The sequence below is a fragment of the Tachypleus tridentatus genome, chromosome 11 (genome assembly GCF_004210375.1).
Source record: "Tachypleus tridentatus isolate NWPU-2018 chromosome 11, ASM421037v1, whole genome shotgun sequence".
Lineage (NCBI taxonomy): Eukaryota > Metazoa > Arthropoda > Merostomata > Xiphosura > Limulidae > Tachypleus > Tachypleus tridentatus.
In genome coordinates, this window is record NC_134835.1 from 86,182,570 (window position 1) to 86,198,221 (window position 15,652).

At 36.4% G+C, this 15,652-nt stretch overlaps 1 protein-coding gene across 1 annotated transcript in view; it reads left to right on the plus strand.

Annotated features, from left to right (window-relative positions):
- LOC143231387 (uncharacterized) overlaps positions 1-15,652 on the plus strand; it is an 83,934-nt gene that overhangs the window by 40,086 nt on the left and 28,196 nt on the right. Inside the window, exons 3-6 of the mRNA XM_076465933.1 lie at positions 784-885; positions 3,379-3,483; positions 4,473-4,553; positions 5,186-15,620. Coding sequence (XP_076322048.1) covers positions 784-885; positions 3,379-3,483; positions 4,473-4,553; positions 5,186-15,620 — 10,723 coding nt within the window. The remainder of the gene's footprint in view (positions 1-783; positions 886-3,378; positions 3,484-4,472; positions 4,554-5,185; positions 15,621-15,652) is intronic.

A 15,652-nucleotide genomic window follows, 5' to 3' on the forward strand; every position in this document is an offset into this window, starting at 1 on the left:
TTGCTCACATGTTTTATACATATTTTCAAAGAATACACACTATTAAGTAAAATATTTTTATGTTATGTGCTACATTTTGCTGTAAATAATAATAAAAAGAAAGTAAAATGTTATTTAAATTCATCAAGCCCAATGGACGTGAATAATTTTATTTTTATATTATGCAGTCTTTATATTGCCAATGACATATTTACAAAAAAAACAACAACAAAAATTTCATAAACCGCTCAACATGTATCGCACAGGTAAATCTGTTTGCAATGATGGCGTTATACAGTAGTGACATAAAAGAAATATAGAACAAACTGTCTGAAGGCTTGAAAATAGAGAAACTAGTATTCTACACATTCGTTTCTTCTTTTTATCTTCACGTTTTCAGAAAAAAAAATGGAAATGAAAAGTTACTTTTTAAATATCCCTTTTCATAAGTTTAGGGAACTGTAGACATGTTCAGAAAAACTATTTCCTTTGCAACAGTCACAACATATAGGGTTATAAAATGAATGCTCACAATGACATTACTGGAATTGTAACATAGTTAGCTATGGCTTTATACATATAAGCACGTGACATGTTGGCGTAGATAAATTAGCCAAAGATTTGCGACTCTCTATACCTAGTTTGCTACCCTCCTTCCTGTACGTAGTATTGCAAATTTATTCATCCGTATTTATTAGTATATGAAGAAGTCAATTTGATGAAGTGATAAGGAATGAAAGAGAACTAAATGTGAATTGGCTAAGATGCAGGTGAATTTCACAACGTGACGATGTATTTTGTCAGAATGTTTCCATGGAGAATTCCAGTGTCGAACAGACCTGTTATGTATTCCTGGTAATCGGGTTCATGATGGCTGGAAGGACTGTCCGGATGGTTCTGATGAAGGTAAGCCCGATACTAAGAGAAAGTTTTTAGGAAATGAAAATCAAATTACGATTTCATTCTCTCAAAAGTTATGTCGAAAGTTTAACTCTATTAAAAGAATAAATAAGTTGAATAATGTCAACATATAACTCCCAACTATTTAAAAAATTCAAATATTACCTAAAAGTAAGGTTTTAACACTTACAATGTACAGGTAGCACATTGTAAGTTTTGTGTTTAATCATAAACAAACATCCATTTCTGTCTTAAAATAATAATGAGAGCTTGATGATTAGTGGCTATGCTATGATAAGCGAGAACTATCGTTGATGGATATATTTTATACTGAATATGGTGAATATTGAGTATTAGTGACTAGCTGATATATTGAATATGGTGAACATTGAGTATTAGTGACTAGCTGATATATTGAATATGGTGAATATTGATTATTAGTGACTAGCTGCTATACTGAATATGGTGAATATTGATTATTAGTGACTAGCTGATATACTGAATATGGTGAATATTGATTATTAGTGACTACCTGCTATACTGAATATGGTGAATATTAATTATTAGTGACTAGCTGATATACTGAATATGGTGAATATTGATTATTAGTGACTAGCTACTATACTGAATATGGTGAATATTGATTATTAGTGACTGGCTACTATACTGAATATGGTGAATATTGATTATTAGTGACTAACTGATATACTGAATATGGTGAATATTGATTATTAGTGACTAGCTGATATACTGAATATGGTGAATGTTGAGTATTAGTGACTAGCTGCTATACTGAATATGGTGAATGTTGAGTATTAGTGACTAGCTGCTATACTGAATATGGTGAATGTTGAGTATTAGTTACTAGCTGCTATACTGAATAAGGTGAAAGTTGATTATTAGTGACTAGCTGCTATACTGAATATGGTGAATGTTGAGTATTAGTGACTAGCTGCTATACTGAATATGGTGAATGTTGATTATTAGTGACTAGTTGCTATACTGTATATGGTGAATGTTGAATATTAGTGACTAGCTGATATACTGAATATGGTGAATATTGATTATTAGTGACTAGCTGATATACTGAATAAGGTGAATATTGATTATTAGTGACTAGCTTCTATACTGAATATGGTGAATATTGATTACTAGTGACTAGCTGAAATACTGAATATGGTGAATATTGATTATTAGTGACTAGCTGCTATACTGAATAAGGTGAAAGTTGATTATTAGTGACTAGCTGCTATACTGAATATGGTGAATGTTGAGTATTAGTGACTAGCTGCTGTACTGAATAAGGTGAAAGTTGATTATTAGTGACTAGCTGCTATACTGAATATGGTGAATGTTGAGTATTAGTGACTAGCTGCTATACTGAATAAGGTGAAAGTTGATTATTAGTGACTAGCTGCTATACTGAATAAGGTGAATGTTGAGTATTAGTGACTAGCTGCTATACTGAATAAGGTGAATGTTGATTATTAGTGACTAGCTGCTATACTGAATAAGGTGAATGTTGAGTATTAGTGACTAGCTGATATACTGAATATGGTGAATGTTGAGTATTAGTGACTAGCTGCTATACTGAATAAGGTGAATGTTGAGTATTAGTGACTAGCTGATATACTGAATAAGGTGAAAGTTGATTATTAGTGACTAGCTGCTATACTGAATATGGTGAATGTTGAGTATTAGTGACTAGCTGCTATACTGAATAAGGTGAATATTGATTATTAGTGACTAGCTGATATACTGAATATGGTGAATGTTGAGTATTAGTGACTAGCTGCTATACTGAATAAGGTGAATGTTGAGTATTAGTGACTAGCTGATATACTGAATATGGTGAATGTTGAGTATTAGTGACTAGCTGATATACTGAATATGGTGAATGTTGAGTATTAGTGACTAGCTGCTATACTGAATATGGTGAATATAGAGTATTAGTGACTAGCTGATATACTTAATATGGTGAATGTTGTGTAATTAGTGACTAGCTGATATACTGAATATGGTGAATGTTGAGTATTAGTTACTAGCTGCTATACTGAATAAGGTGAAAGTTGATTATTAGTGACTAGTTGCTATACTGTATATGGTGAATGTTGAATATTAGTGACTAGCTGATATACTGAATATGGTGAATGTTGAATATTAGTGTCTAGCTGATATACTGAATATGGTGAATGTTGAGTATTAGTTATTAGCTGCTATACCATGACAAGCTATGAGCATTACTGAAGGCTAGTTACTACACCGTCTATACTCTATAGTAAGTGGTGAGTGTTAATAACGTACTTTATGTGGTGTATATTGATGATTAGCTAGTATACTTTGTTATTTATAACTATAAAATAAAATTGATTTAAGTATAGTTATCAAGCTTCAACGTTGTTCAACTTATTCTAGAGCACTATTCTGAGTAGAAGTTTTGTGTTTTGAATGAAGTAATATAGTCTTGTGGTGAGATATTTTAGTATGTTTGTCAACCAGAATGTAGGAAAGGTCAACACAAATGTGAGTGCGGACTTCCCCGCTGTGTAGATAGCAAATATGTTGGGAACGGAGTCAGCGACTGTCTGGATGGATCCGACGAAGGTTTGTTAAATATCAAATATTATGTTAAAATAGAAATACTTTAATATGTTTTGACAGCATTGTGCCAATACCTTTACTATAATTTACAAAAAAAAACTTAATGAACACAAACGAACATGTTTTTCTTGTACAAAAACTCTGGAATCTTATATTTCCATATGAATTCGTTGACCAACTAAAAACAGAATAATTACATCATAAAATTGTGTACACTAACTTTATGAAATGTCTCTAGGTTACTACACTTTTGCTGGAATTAAAGAATCACCAAGTAACATCTCCAAAAATATTTATTTGTTTGACATAGATCGGATCACGTATGATTTATAAATTTTTCGCTTCGTTGACTAACATAAATTCGAAGTTAAAAGCAAGTTTCAAGTACAAACAAACAAATGCATTAATTATCCTAGCAAAATTAGTTGGTGTACAGAATACGTAGAAACAGTTTTCAGGTCCGGCATGGCCAAGCGTGTTAAGGCGTGCGACGCGTAATCTGAGGGTCGCGGGTTCGCATCCCGGTCGCGCCAAACCTGCTCGCCCCTTTCAGCCGTGGGGGCGTTATAATGTGACGGTCAATCCCACTATTCGTTGGTAAAAGAGTAGCCCAAGAGTTGGCGGTGGGTGGTGATGACTAGCTGCATTCCCTCTAGTCTTACACTGCTAAAATAGGGAAGGCTAGCACAGATAGCTCTCGAGTAGCTTTGTGCGAAATTCAAAAACAAACAAACAGGAACAGTTTTATTAATTAGCTTGTTAACAAAATGTCTTTTGTTTCAGACATTCCCTATCCCATGGCAGCATTTACAAATATTTTCTTTTTGCTAATTATTTTAGGGAAACAAAATGACATAAGACGAGTACCAGGTGAAAAATGTGAAATAAAATTATATAATAATAAACAAGTGGAAACGAACTTGAATCAAAAAGCTAGAGTTAGTATAATGTCAGTAGCGTAATAATTTCCTAATAACACTTTTTCCATATAGGCACGTCTCAGGACAAGTCTACTTATATGTGTCCAGATGAAGACCGCCTTCAAGATATCTTGGCTGCTGAACGAGAAGCAGGTAATTTAATATTGTCCTACGGCGGACAAGTGATTTATTTATTTTTAATGTTATTTGGAATTTTAAGACACAGTGTAGGGTATTGAAACGTCATAGTTTATGTCACGCGATAAATACAGCTTTGAAGTTGGTAAATATGTGCTTTTGCTTGGTTAGAACATGAATCATTAACTTTCCGTCTGCTTGTGTGTTTAGTGAATGGTTAAATAACAGAAGGTCTTTATGCTCTAATAATGGGAGCTTTTACCAACTTTAATTTCCGAACGTTCTTGATGTTCTAACACCTGGAGTTCCTTGCTGCTTCAATATAGGAGTTATCTAGGTGCTCAAGCATTGTTGCATTACATCAGCTACCCACTAACAATGAGTTTCTCATGTACACATGTGGCAAAAGGTATAGAAGAATAAAATATTAACACAATAAATAAAAAAATCTGGTTCACTTAAATAATATTAAACCAATTTTTTATTGAAATAAGCTACAGAAAGAGAGGACTGATAAAATGTAACATTTCTTATATATATATATATATATATATATATATATGTATAAGAATCGTGTTTTATTATTCTTATAGGTTTAGCTTAAATTTAACGTATTGTTATAAAATGTTTCCAATGGTTCTATTCAGATGAAGTCGGACAAGAATTATTCAGCTCAATGATGAACTCAGAAGTAAGTGGTGACACACCAGTATACACAGTGGAAGTACACGATACGTATATGGGTAGCAGTTACACTACGATGCCTAGTGCTAAGTATCAACCTATAAAAAAATCAGCTCTTGACAGTCAGGAACCATCTTTTGCAACCCCAATCATTGAAAATGGTAAAAATGGAAAGTTTAAAGGTGATATGTTCACAATAAGCCCCACAAAAGTGGTTTATCCTACTGGGCTCCTTTCTGCTATTACAGGTACAGAAATTAATAGTGACAAAACAACGGTTTATACAACAGAAATTCACAGAGATTATATTGATGGAACGTATGCTCAGATCCTGAAAAGTTTTTCAACAATTATATATCCAGCTTCTGATAATTATGTACACCCTGAGTATCCTGTATATAGAGTGACAAGCGGCTCTGAAAGGTTTGCTTCCTTAACATCTGGAAAAGTCTATCAAACTGCAGTTAATGAGCTGGTTTCTTCCCTGAGTTCTTCTAGTCGCCGTCAGTATGAAACTGAAAACTTTGCAGATGCAATCTCTACAATACAAAACTACCATTTACTTGGAAAACTAAGAACGGTGCCTGCAGATTTTTTCCTTATGGGTAAGAGGTTAATACGGAATGATGGAGATCAACATAAAACGGATCAAGATGTAGTTGTCAATAAGGGTGAGGTACAACCGAGTGCAGTGTACAAACTAGAAGGTGAGAGAAAAAAAGTGGGAAGGGATTATCAAATTATTTCTGGGCAGGTTCAAACAAAAGGGGAGCTCATGGAAGATACGTTGATTAACGGACCTAGGTTAAAAATTCAAGAAGTAATTGAAGAAATTTCAGAAGAACTCCCTACAAATACAGCAAAGGTCGATGTAAGAAAACGTAGAAAGAATATAAACAGTTCACGTATGCCTTATAGTGTATATGAAGACACAGAGGAAGACACAAATAAGGCTGATCGCATTACAGTTGGTAAATTTGGAACGGTTAAGATCACAGACGTCAAAGGTGTAACTGCGTATCCTCAAGACTATTACAAAAAAGTCCCACATGAGAATTCGCATCAGGAATCTCGCGAACTGAGGACTGGAGCAGGAATAATTGGGAGAAGAGTTGAACTTTTAGAGGATGACTTTATTGTTTCGGATCTTATCATATCCACACAGAAGACTGATAGTGTTTTTGAACGGGAGTGGTACTTGAAGAGAAAGTCCACTAGAAATAATGTGATAAAGAACTCTGTAGAGCAATTATCCACACATTTCATGAATCCTGAAATCAATAAGAAAAATACAATATTCCAACCACTAAAAGCTACTTCACAACATGATATCAGACTTACAAAGACCATTGGCACATTTGGGCCTATTTACGATCCTCTATTTGAGGAAAATGATTATGATACAAGAGATAAACAAGTCGCATATACTTCTTTTTATTCTGCCTTTGATAAAACTCCTAAGAAAGACAAAGTCCTAGCTGAAAAAACAAAACATTTATTAGGCGAAATTAGCTCAACGATAACATTATTTGGCTTTGCTGAATTTTCTACAACAATTTCTGGAACTGAAGTAATGTTCTTGCCATCTTCTGCCCTCACTCCTCAAACAACAAATGTTTACGGTATGATGTCTGATAATCCTGTTACAGTACATACAAAAGAAAAGCTGCTAGGTAATAGTAAAGAGGCAAACATCAATGAGAAACATAGATATAGCAATGAGGCATATATAAATAAGACTGGTGAAGATAATGAGAGACATCGAACGTCAGACCCTTTGTTCATTAAAGAAAACTTATCCACTTTAAAGTCCACTGATTTAGAGACGGATGACGCCATGGAAAAAGGTTCAAGTGAAAAAGAAAAGACAAATAAAGGACACTATTCCAGCAAGCTAAATATACCTTTTAATAGTAAAAGAGGTGAGGTTTTGTCTGAGTCTTTTTTCTTAGGTACAGAAGAGAAGGATCCAAGTGAAGAAACAGAACATTCGGGAAAACACGCCATAGATTACTTGACAACAAATACACTTACAGCTGATTTACTTACTTCATTAACGCAGGTAAATATTGAAAATTCAGAATTTTTTACGGAAACTCCAATTTATCCTACAGGTTTAGTATCATCATTAACTGGTAATGATGTCAATGATGGGATAACAACAGAATGGAAAACACTTGTTTTCGGTACCTACATTGAAGGAAAGTATGCTCATGTCATACAAAGCACATCAAGCATATTCTTCACTGTTCAAAAGACAAACGATTATAATGTCGATACAGTTTTCACTTCTAAAGGTGGTGAAACAGAGACTCTGAGTTCCATTGGAAGCTCAACCGAAAATGGAAAGAGTGGCTATTACTATTCAGTTTTCCCTTCATTAGAAATTCCTCAGTCTGAACAAAAACATTCATCGTTTTCGTCATTAGATGTGAATTTGGGCGGTGTTTTAAGCTTTTCCACTGAGAAGACGAAGAAAACCGTTATTCAAAATATAGCTGGCGAAAACACTGATGTGGTAGAAACTGATGGAACTAAAATACACACAACTGCAGAATCAGAGCTGTTTAAGAGATCTATCAATATTTTATATGAATCCTCCTTTTCTACACTTTCATTTATATCCGGCCTGTTTGATAGTAACAAAGTTACATCGACAAGTTATATTACAAATACTGTACAGCAACTAGAATCTGGAAATTCATCCTCTCGTTTATCCAGTTTTTTACAGGATGATGACTCAACATTACTAACCATCGCAATAAGTTCGGTTTTGCCAAGCACTTCAATAATATATCAGGCGCCTATCGTTTTTAAAGAAATGCTGGAAGAAAGTCTTCCTGAAACTTTTGACTCAGAAGATAAAAATACTTTTGTGCCTTCATCGAAAGAAACAGTTGAGGCACCTAGAAATTTGCATATACAATCCTCGTCAGTTGTTTTAACACAGGGGTTTATTCTACTTAATTCTGTACCTGATTCAGGAGATGAGATTATACTAACCAACAGCACAACTGAAAGTAAGCAATCTATCCAAAGATCTGTATTTATTGATTCATTATCTACCGCATTAACAGGAAACGTTGTTATTCCTGAAACATCTATACCATTAAAGGAGATAACAGAAAATGAGAAACCCACAGTTGGTAAATATACAGTTAAAGGCGTCGACACAGTGTCATCAGTTGCTGTGATGTCTGAAAAAGAAACTGAACCTCGTATTTTAACAACAGGATTTATTCTACCTGGAGAAGCACAACCAAGAAATTCTTTTGATAACCATAATGAACGATATAATAGTCGTCATATAAGTTTCAAAGACGAGAGTACTAAAGTTTCAACTAGCACAAATATTATATCACAAGAATTTATTGACGTCGAAAAGCTTCAAAACACATTGTCAACTAAATCATCGGTTGCAAAACTAAAGTTTACTTATGAAATTAAGACTACCAGAACTCTTGCACCCATTACATATTCTACAACACACACCTACCACACTACACTGTATAAGAAAGATTGGAGTGACATCTCTACGGGAAAAGTCACTGCACCAGTCACCGATACCCCTTCCTTTATTTCGTCGTTGTCTGAAAAAGTAACTCAAACGCAGAAGATTTTCACACATCCCACAACAATTGGTGGTGAAGCAACTAGGAACAGTCGAAAAGAAGACTCGCAAAATATTACTCTTCTTCACATCAAACCTACAGCTGCTGAAAAACATACTGATATAACTGTAAACTATCTTCCCATTAATGCAAGGAAAATAGAACAACGAACTTTAAACACAGCTAACACATCCTTCACAACATATTACGATAACATTCCGCCTGTTGTAGAAAGTTTATCTGAAACAATTTCAACAACTTCTAGTGATCCGACAAATTATCACTCTCAAATATCACAAAGGGTTATATCAGGGAGTGACAATCCTGTGCTTATTAGCTCGTTTAAGGTGCCATATGAAACATTTACTTATTTTATAACGTCACATGGAAGTACATCAAGTGTTGAACCTGGAAAAGAAGAAGACAAAAGAAGGAATATAAACAACATGGAAGAAACTAACGTAAAACAAACAACTTTAAAACCTTCTCTTTTGTCGATTATCGATGGATCAAGATTAATTAGCACGTTATTCGGAAATCTGGAGACCTTTACGACAAACACCGTGGCAGGATCTAAAAAAAAAATTATCAATACCCGTTATTTAAAACCAACCGATGAAAACCAAACGAAAAAACTCGTTAAAGAAAACATTACGTCACAGAACACCAGCATTATACATACAAAACAGAATACAACGTACTTCAGTATATTAACTAAACACCATATGACGACAAAAGTCAGTCATTTCACAAAAGTTAAAAACCTAACGACAGATGTCAATACTTCAGTAAATCCAAATATATTAAATGAAGCTAATAAAAAAAAATACGTAACAAGAAAGTTCAGAAAGAAGCGAGATATTGTAGCTACTCCAGTAACCTTCTACACAACGACTACGCACTTCACGACAGTGTTAAACCAACATGGTGGTTCCTCCATTTTAAGTAACGTTGAAGTTAAATCTTCCATTAAGTATCCCGAGCAGTATGTTGTTGATTCAAGAACATATTTGCCCGATGCAGTGTATCACACAAAAGCTCCGTCAGGTCAAAATAACAGGTTGGTCTATGAAACACAAGGACGCGATAAACTTGGGTGCAGAAATTGCAAAGCAAACGATCCACATATTATCTATTCTACCTATACGTATTACACGACCCACTACGTCAACGGAAGACCAGTCGTTAAAACCCGTTATGAAACTGTTGCTAATGAGATAAGCGTAACGATATCAGAAAACCAAACACCTGAATACGAACGAAGAAATCTGCAACATGTTTATGATACTGGTCCACCTAACGTTCATCACACAACCTACACATATTACACAACGAAATTCAGGGACGGAACTGCCTTTGTAGAGACTCATAAAGACACGGTCACCAACCTAAATAGACACGCCACACCAATTATCTGTCATACGTGTAAGCCAAGCCCCACTAAGGCCAGCTTTTATAAACCAGGTTTCAAAGAAACGTCTTACGTACCTTCCGGTTATTATCCATCAGAAACAAGTAAACCTCAGGGACGAAGAGGACAACCTCGTTACGTTTCCAGTTGCGATGGAAGCAATGGAAGATGCGGAGGTAGAGCATCAAGTACTAATTATGTGAAGGATCTATTATCTGGGAGGCGGGGAGTTTCCTACAAAAGACCCGAAAGAATTTATAAAGTCAAAGATCATGTAACACTTGATACTTACAGAAAAGTAAATTATGCACCAACGGAAATACACCATCCTGGAAATCCTATCACACCTACCCCAGTAACTTACTATACGACATACACCTACTTTACAACATTACTGGAGGATGGAAAAGAATCTGTTTCAAGTAGAGAAGAAACTAAAACAAACATTGTCACTGATCTTGTAGTTCCTACTCCCGTTTCAGTCAAGGAACGATACAAACGCTCAAATAAATATTATTCTCCATTAGAAGACCCTATGGATTTAGGGAAAATTGCCCTCTCTGCGCGTAAAAGAAAACTATACAGTCCTTCCTTGTCCAATTTAAGTGTACTTGATATTTTAGGAAAAGGAAAGAAAATGAGAAAGAAGCGAGATATTGTAGCTACTCCAGTAACCTTCTACACAACGACTACGCACTTCACGACAGTGTTAAACCAACATGGTGGCTCCTCCATTTTAAGTAACGTTGAAGTTAAGTCTTCCATTAAGTATCCCGAGCAGTATGTTGTTGATTCAAGAACATATTTGCCTGATGCAGTGTACCACACACAAGCTCCGTCAGGTCAATATAACAGGTTGGTCTATGAAACACAAGGACGCGAGAAACTTGGGTGCAGAAATTGCAAAGCAAACGATCCACATATTATCTATTCTACCTATACGTATTACACGACCCACTACGTCAACGGAAGACCAGTCGTTAATACCCGTTATGAAACTGTTGCTAATGAGATAAGCGTAACGATATCAGAAAACCAAACACCTGAATACGAACGAAGAAATCTACAACATGTTTATGATACTGGTCCACCTAACGTTCATCACACAACCTACACATATTACACAACGAAATTCAGGGACGGAACTGCCTTTGTAGAGACTCATAAAGACACGGTCACCAACCTAAATAGACACGCCACACCAATTATCTGTCATACGTGTAAGCCAAGCCCCACTAAGGCCAGCTTTTATAAACCAGGTTTCAAAGAAACGTCTTACGTACCTTCCGGTTATTATCCATCAGAAACAAGTAAACCTCAGGGACGAAGAGGACGACCTCGTTACGTTTCCAGTTGCGATGGAAGCAATGGAAGATGCGGAGGTAGAGCATCAAGTACTAATTATGTGAAGGATCTATTATCTGGGAGGCGGGGAGTTTCCTACAAAAGACCCGAAAGAATTTATAAAGTCAAAGATCATGTAACACTTGATACTTACAGAAAAGTAAATTATGCACCAACGGAAATACACCATCCTGGAAATCCTATCACACCTACCCCAGTAACTTACTATACGACATACACCTACTTTACAACATTACTGGAGGATGGAAAAGAATCTGTTTCAAGTAGAGAAGAAACTAAAACAAACATTGTCACTGATCTTGTAGTTCCTACTCCCGTTTCAGTCAAGCAACGATACAAACGCTCAAATAAATATTATTCTCCATTAGAAGACCCTATGGATTTAGGGAAAATTGCCCTCTCTGCGCGTAAAAGAAAACTATACAGTCCTTCCTTGTCCAATTTAAGTGTATTTGATATTTTAGGAAAAGGAAAGAAAATGAGAAAGAAGCGAGATATTGTAGCTACTCCAGTAACCTTCTACACAACGACTACGCACTTCACGACAGTGTTAAACCAACATGGTGGCTCCTCCATTTTAAGTAACGTTGAAGTTAAGTCTTCCATTAAGTATCCCGAGCAGTATGTTGTTGATTCAAGAACATATTTGCCTGATGCAGTGTACCACACACAAGCTCCGTCAGGTCAAAATAACAGGTTGGTCTATGAAACACAAGGACGCGAGAAACATGGGTGCAGAAATTGCAAAGCAAACGATCCACATATTATCTATTCTACCTATACGTATTACACGACCCACTACGTCAACGGAAGACCAGTCGTTAAAACCCGTTATGAAACTGTTGCTAATGAGATAAGCGTAACGATATCAGAAAACCAAACACCTGAATACGAACGAAGAAATCTGCAACGTGTTTATGATACTGGTCCACCTAACGTTCATCACACAACCTACACATATTACACAACGAAATTCAGGGACGGAACTGCCTTTGTAGAGACTCATAAAGACACGGTCACCAACCTAAATAGACACGCCACACCAATTATCTGTCATACGTGTAAGCCAAGCCCCACTAAGGCCAGCTTTTATAAACCAGGTTTCAAAGAAACGTCTTACGTACCTTCCGGTTATTATCCATCAGAAACAAGTAAACCTCAGGGACGAAGAGGACGACCTCGTTACGTTTCCAGTTGCGATGGAAGCAATGGAAGATGCGGAGGTAGAGCATCAAGTACTAATTATGTGAAGGATCTATTATCTGGGAGGCGGGGAGTTTCCTACAAAAGACCCGAAAGAATTTATACAGTCAAAGATCATGTAACACTTGATACTTACAGAAAAGTAAATTATGCACCAACGGAAATACACCATCCTGGAAATCCTATCACACCTACCCCAGTAACTTACTATACGACATACACCTACTTTACAACATTACTAGAGGATGGAAAAGAATCTGTTTCAAGTAGAGAAGAAACTAAAACAAACATTGTCACTGATCTTGTAGTTCCTACTCCCGTTTCATTCAAGCAACGATACAAACGCTCAAAGAAATATTATTCTCCATTAGAAGACCCTATGGATTTAGGGAAAATTGCCCTCTCTGCGCGTAAAAGAAAACTATACAGTCCTTCCTTGACCAATTCAAGTGTACTTAATATTTTAGGAAAAGGAAAGAAAATGAGAAAGAAGCGAGATATTGTAGCTACTCCAGTAACCTTCTACACAACGACTACGCACTTCACGACAGTGTTAAACCAACATGGTGGCTCCTCCATTTTAAGTAACGTTGAAGTTAAGTCTTCCATTAAGTATCCCGAGCAGTATGTTGTTGATTCAAGAACATATTTGCCTGATGCAGTGTACCACACACAAGCTCCGTCAGGTCAAAATAACAGGTTGGTCTATGAAACACAAGGACGCGAGAAACATGGGTGCAGAAATTGCAAAGCAAACGATCCACATATTATCTATTCTACCTATACGTATTACACGACCCACTACGTCAACGGAAGACCAGTCGTTAAAACCCGTTATGAAACTGTTGCTAATGAGATAAGCGTAACGATATCAGAAAACCAAACACCTGAATACGAACGAAGAAATCTGCAACATGTTTATGATACTGGTCCACCTAACGTTCATCACACAACCTACACATATTACACAACGAAATTCAGGGACGGAACTGCCTTTGTAGAGACTCATAAAGACACGGTCACCAACCTAAATAGACACGCCACACCAATTATCTGTCATACGTGTAAGCCAAGCCCCACTAAGGCCAGCTTTTATAAACCAGGTTTCAAAGAAACGTCTTACGTACCTTCCGGTTATTATCCATCAGAAACAAGTAAACCTCAGGGACGAAGAGGACGACCTCGTTACGTTTCCAGTTGCGATGGAAGCAATGGAAGATGCGGAGGTAGAGCATCAAGTACTAATTATGTGAAGGATCTATTATCTGGGAGGCGGGGAGTTTCCTACAAAAGACCCGAAAGAATTTATACAGTCAAAGATCATGTAACACTTGATACTTACAGAAAAGTAAATTATGCACCAACGGAAATACACCATCCTGGAAATCCGATCACACCTACCCCAGTAACTTACTATACGACATACACCTACTTTACAACATTACTAGAGGATGGAAAAGAATCTGTTTCAAGTAGAGAAGAAACTAAAACAAACATTGTCACTGATCTTGTAGTTCCTACTCCCGTTTCATTCAAGCAACGATACAAACGCTCAAAGAAATATTATTCTCCATTAGAAGACCCTATGGATTTAGGGAAAATTGCCCTCTCTGCGCGTAAAAGAAAACTATACAGTCCTTCCTTGACCAATTCAAGTGTACTTAATATTTTAGGAAAAGGAAAGAAAATGAGAAAGAAGCGAGATATTGTAGCTACTCCAGTAACCTTCTACACAACGACTACGCACTTCACGACAGTGTTAAACCAACATGGTGGTTCCTCCATTTTAAGTAACGTTGAAGTTAAGTCTTCCATTAAGTATCCCGAGCAGTATGTTGTTGATTCAAGAACATATTTGCCTGATGCAGTGTACCACACACAAGCTCCGTCAGGTCAAAATAACAGGTTGGTCTATGAAACACAAGGACGCGAGAAACATGGGTGCAGAAATTGCAAAGCAAACGATCCACATATTATCTATTCTACCTATACGTATTACACGACCCACTACGTCAACGGAAGACCAGTCGTTAAAACCCGTTATGAAACTGTTGCTAATGAGATAAGCGTAACGATATCAGAAAACCAAACACCTGAATACGAACGAAGAAATCTGCAACATGTTTATGATACTGGTCCACCTAACGTTCATCACACAACCTACACATATTACACAACGAAATTCAGGGACGGAACTGCCTTTGTAGAGACTCATAAAGACACGGTCACCAACCTAAATAGACACGCCACACCAATTATCTGTCATACGTGTAAGCCAAGCCCCACTAAGGCCAGCTTTTATAAACCAGGTTTCAAAGAAACGTCTTACGTACCTTCCGGTTATTATCCATCAGAAACAAGTAAACCTCAGGGACGAAGAGGACGACCTCGTTACGTTTCCAGTTGCGATGGAAGCAATGGAAGATGCGGAGGTAGAGCATCAAGTACTAATTATGTGAAGGATCTATTATCTGGGAGGCGGGGAGTTTCCTACAAAAGACCCGAAAGAATTTATAAAGTCAAAGATCATGTAGCACTTGATACTTACAGAAAAGTAAATTATGCACCAACGGAAATACACCATCCTGGAAATCCTATCACACCTACCCCAGTAACTTACTATACGACATACACCTACTTTACAACATTACTGGAGGATGGAAAAGAATCTGTTTCAAGTAGAGAAGAAACTAAAACAAACATTGTCACTGATCTTGTAGTTCCTACTCCCGTTTCATTCAAGCAACGATACAAACGCTCAAAGAAATATTATTCTCCATTAGAAGACCCTATGGATTTAGGAAAATTGCCCTCTCTGCGCGTAAAAGAAAACTATACAG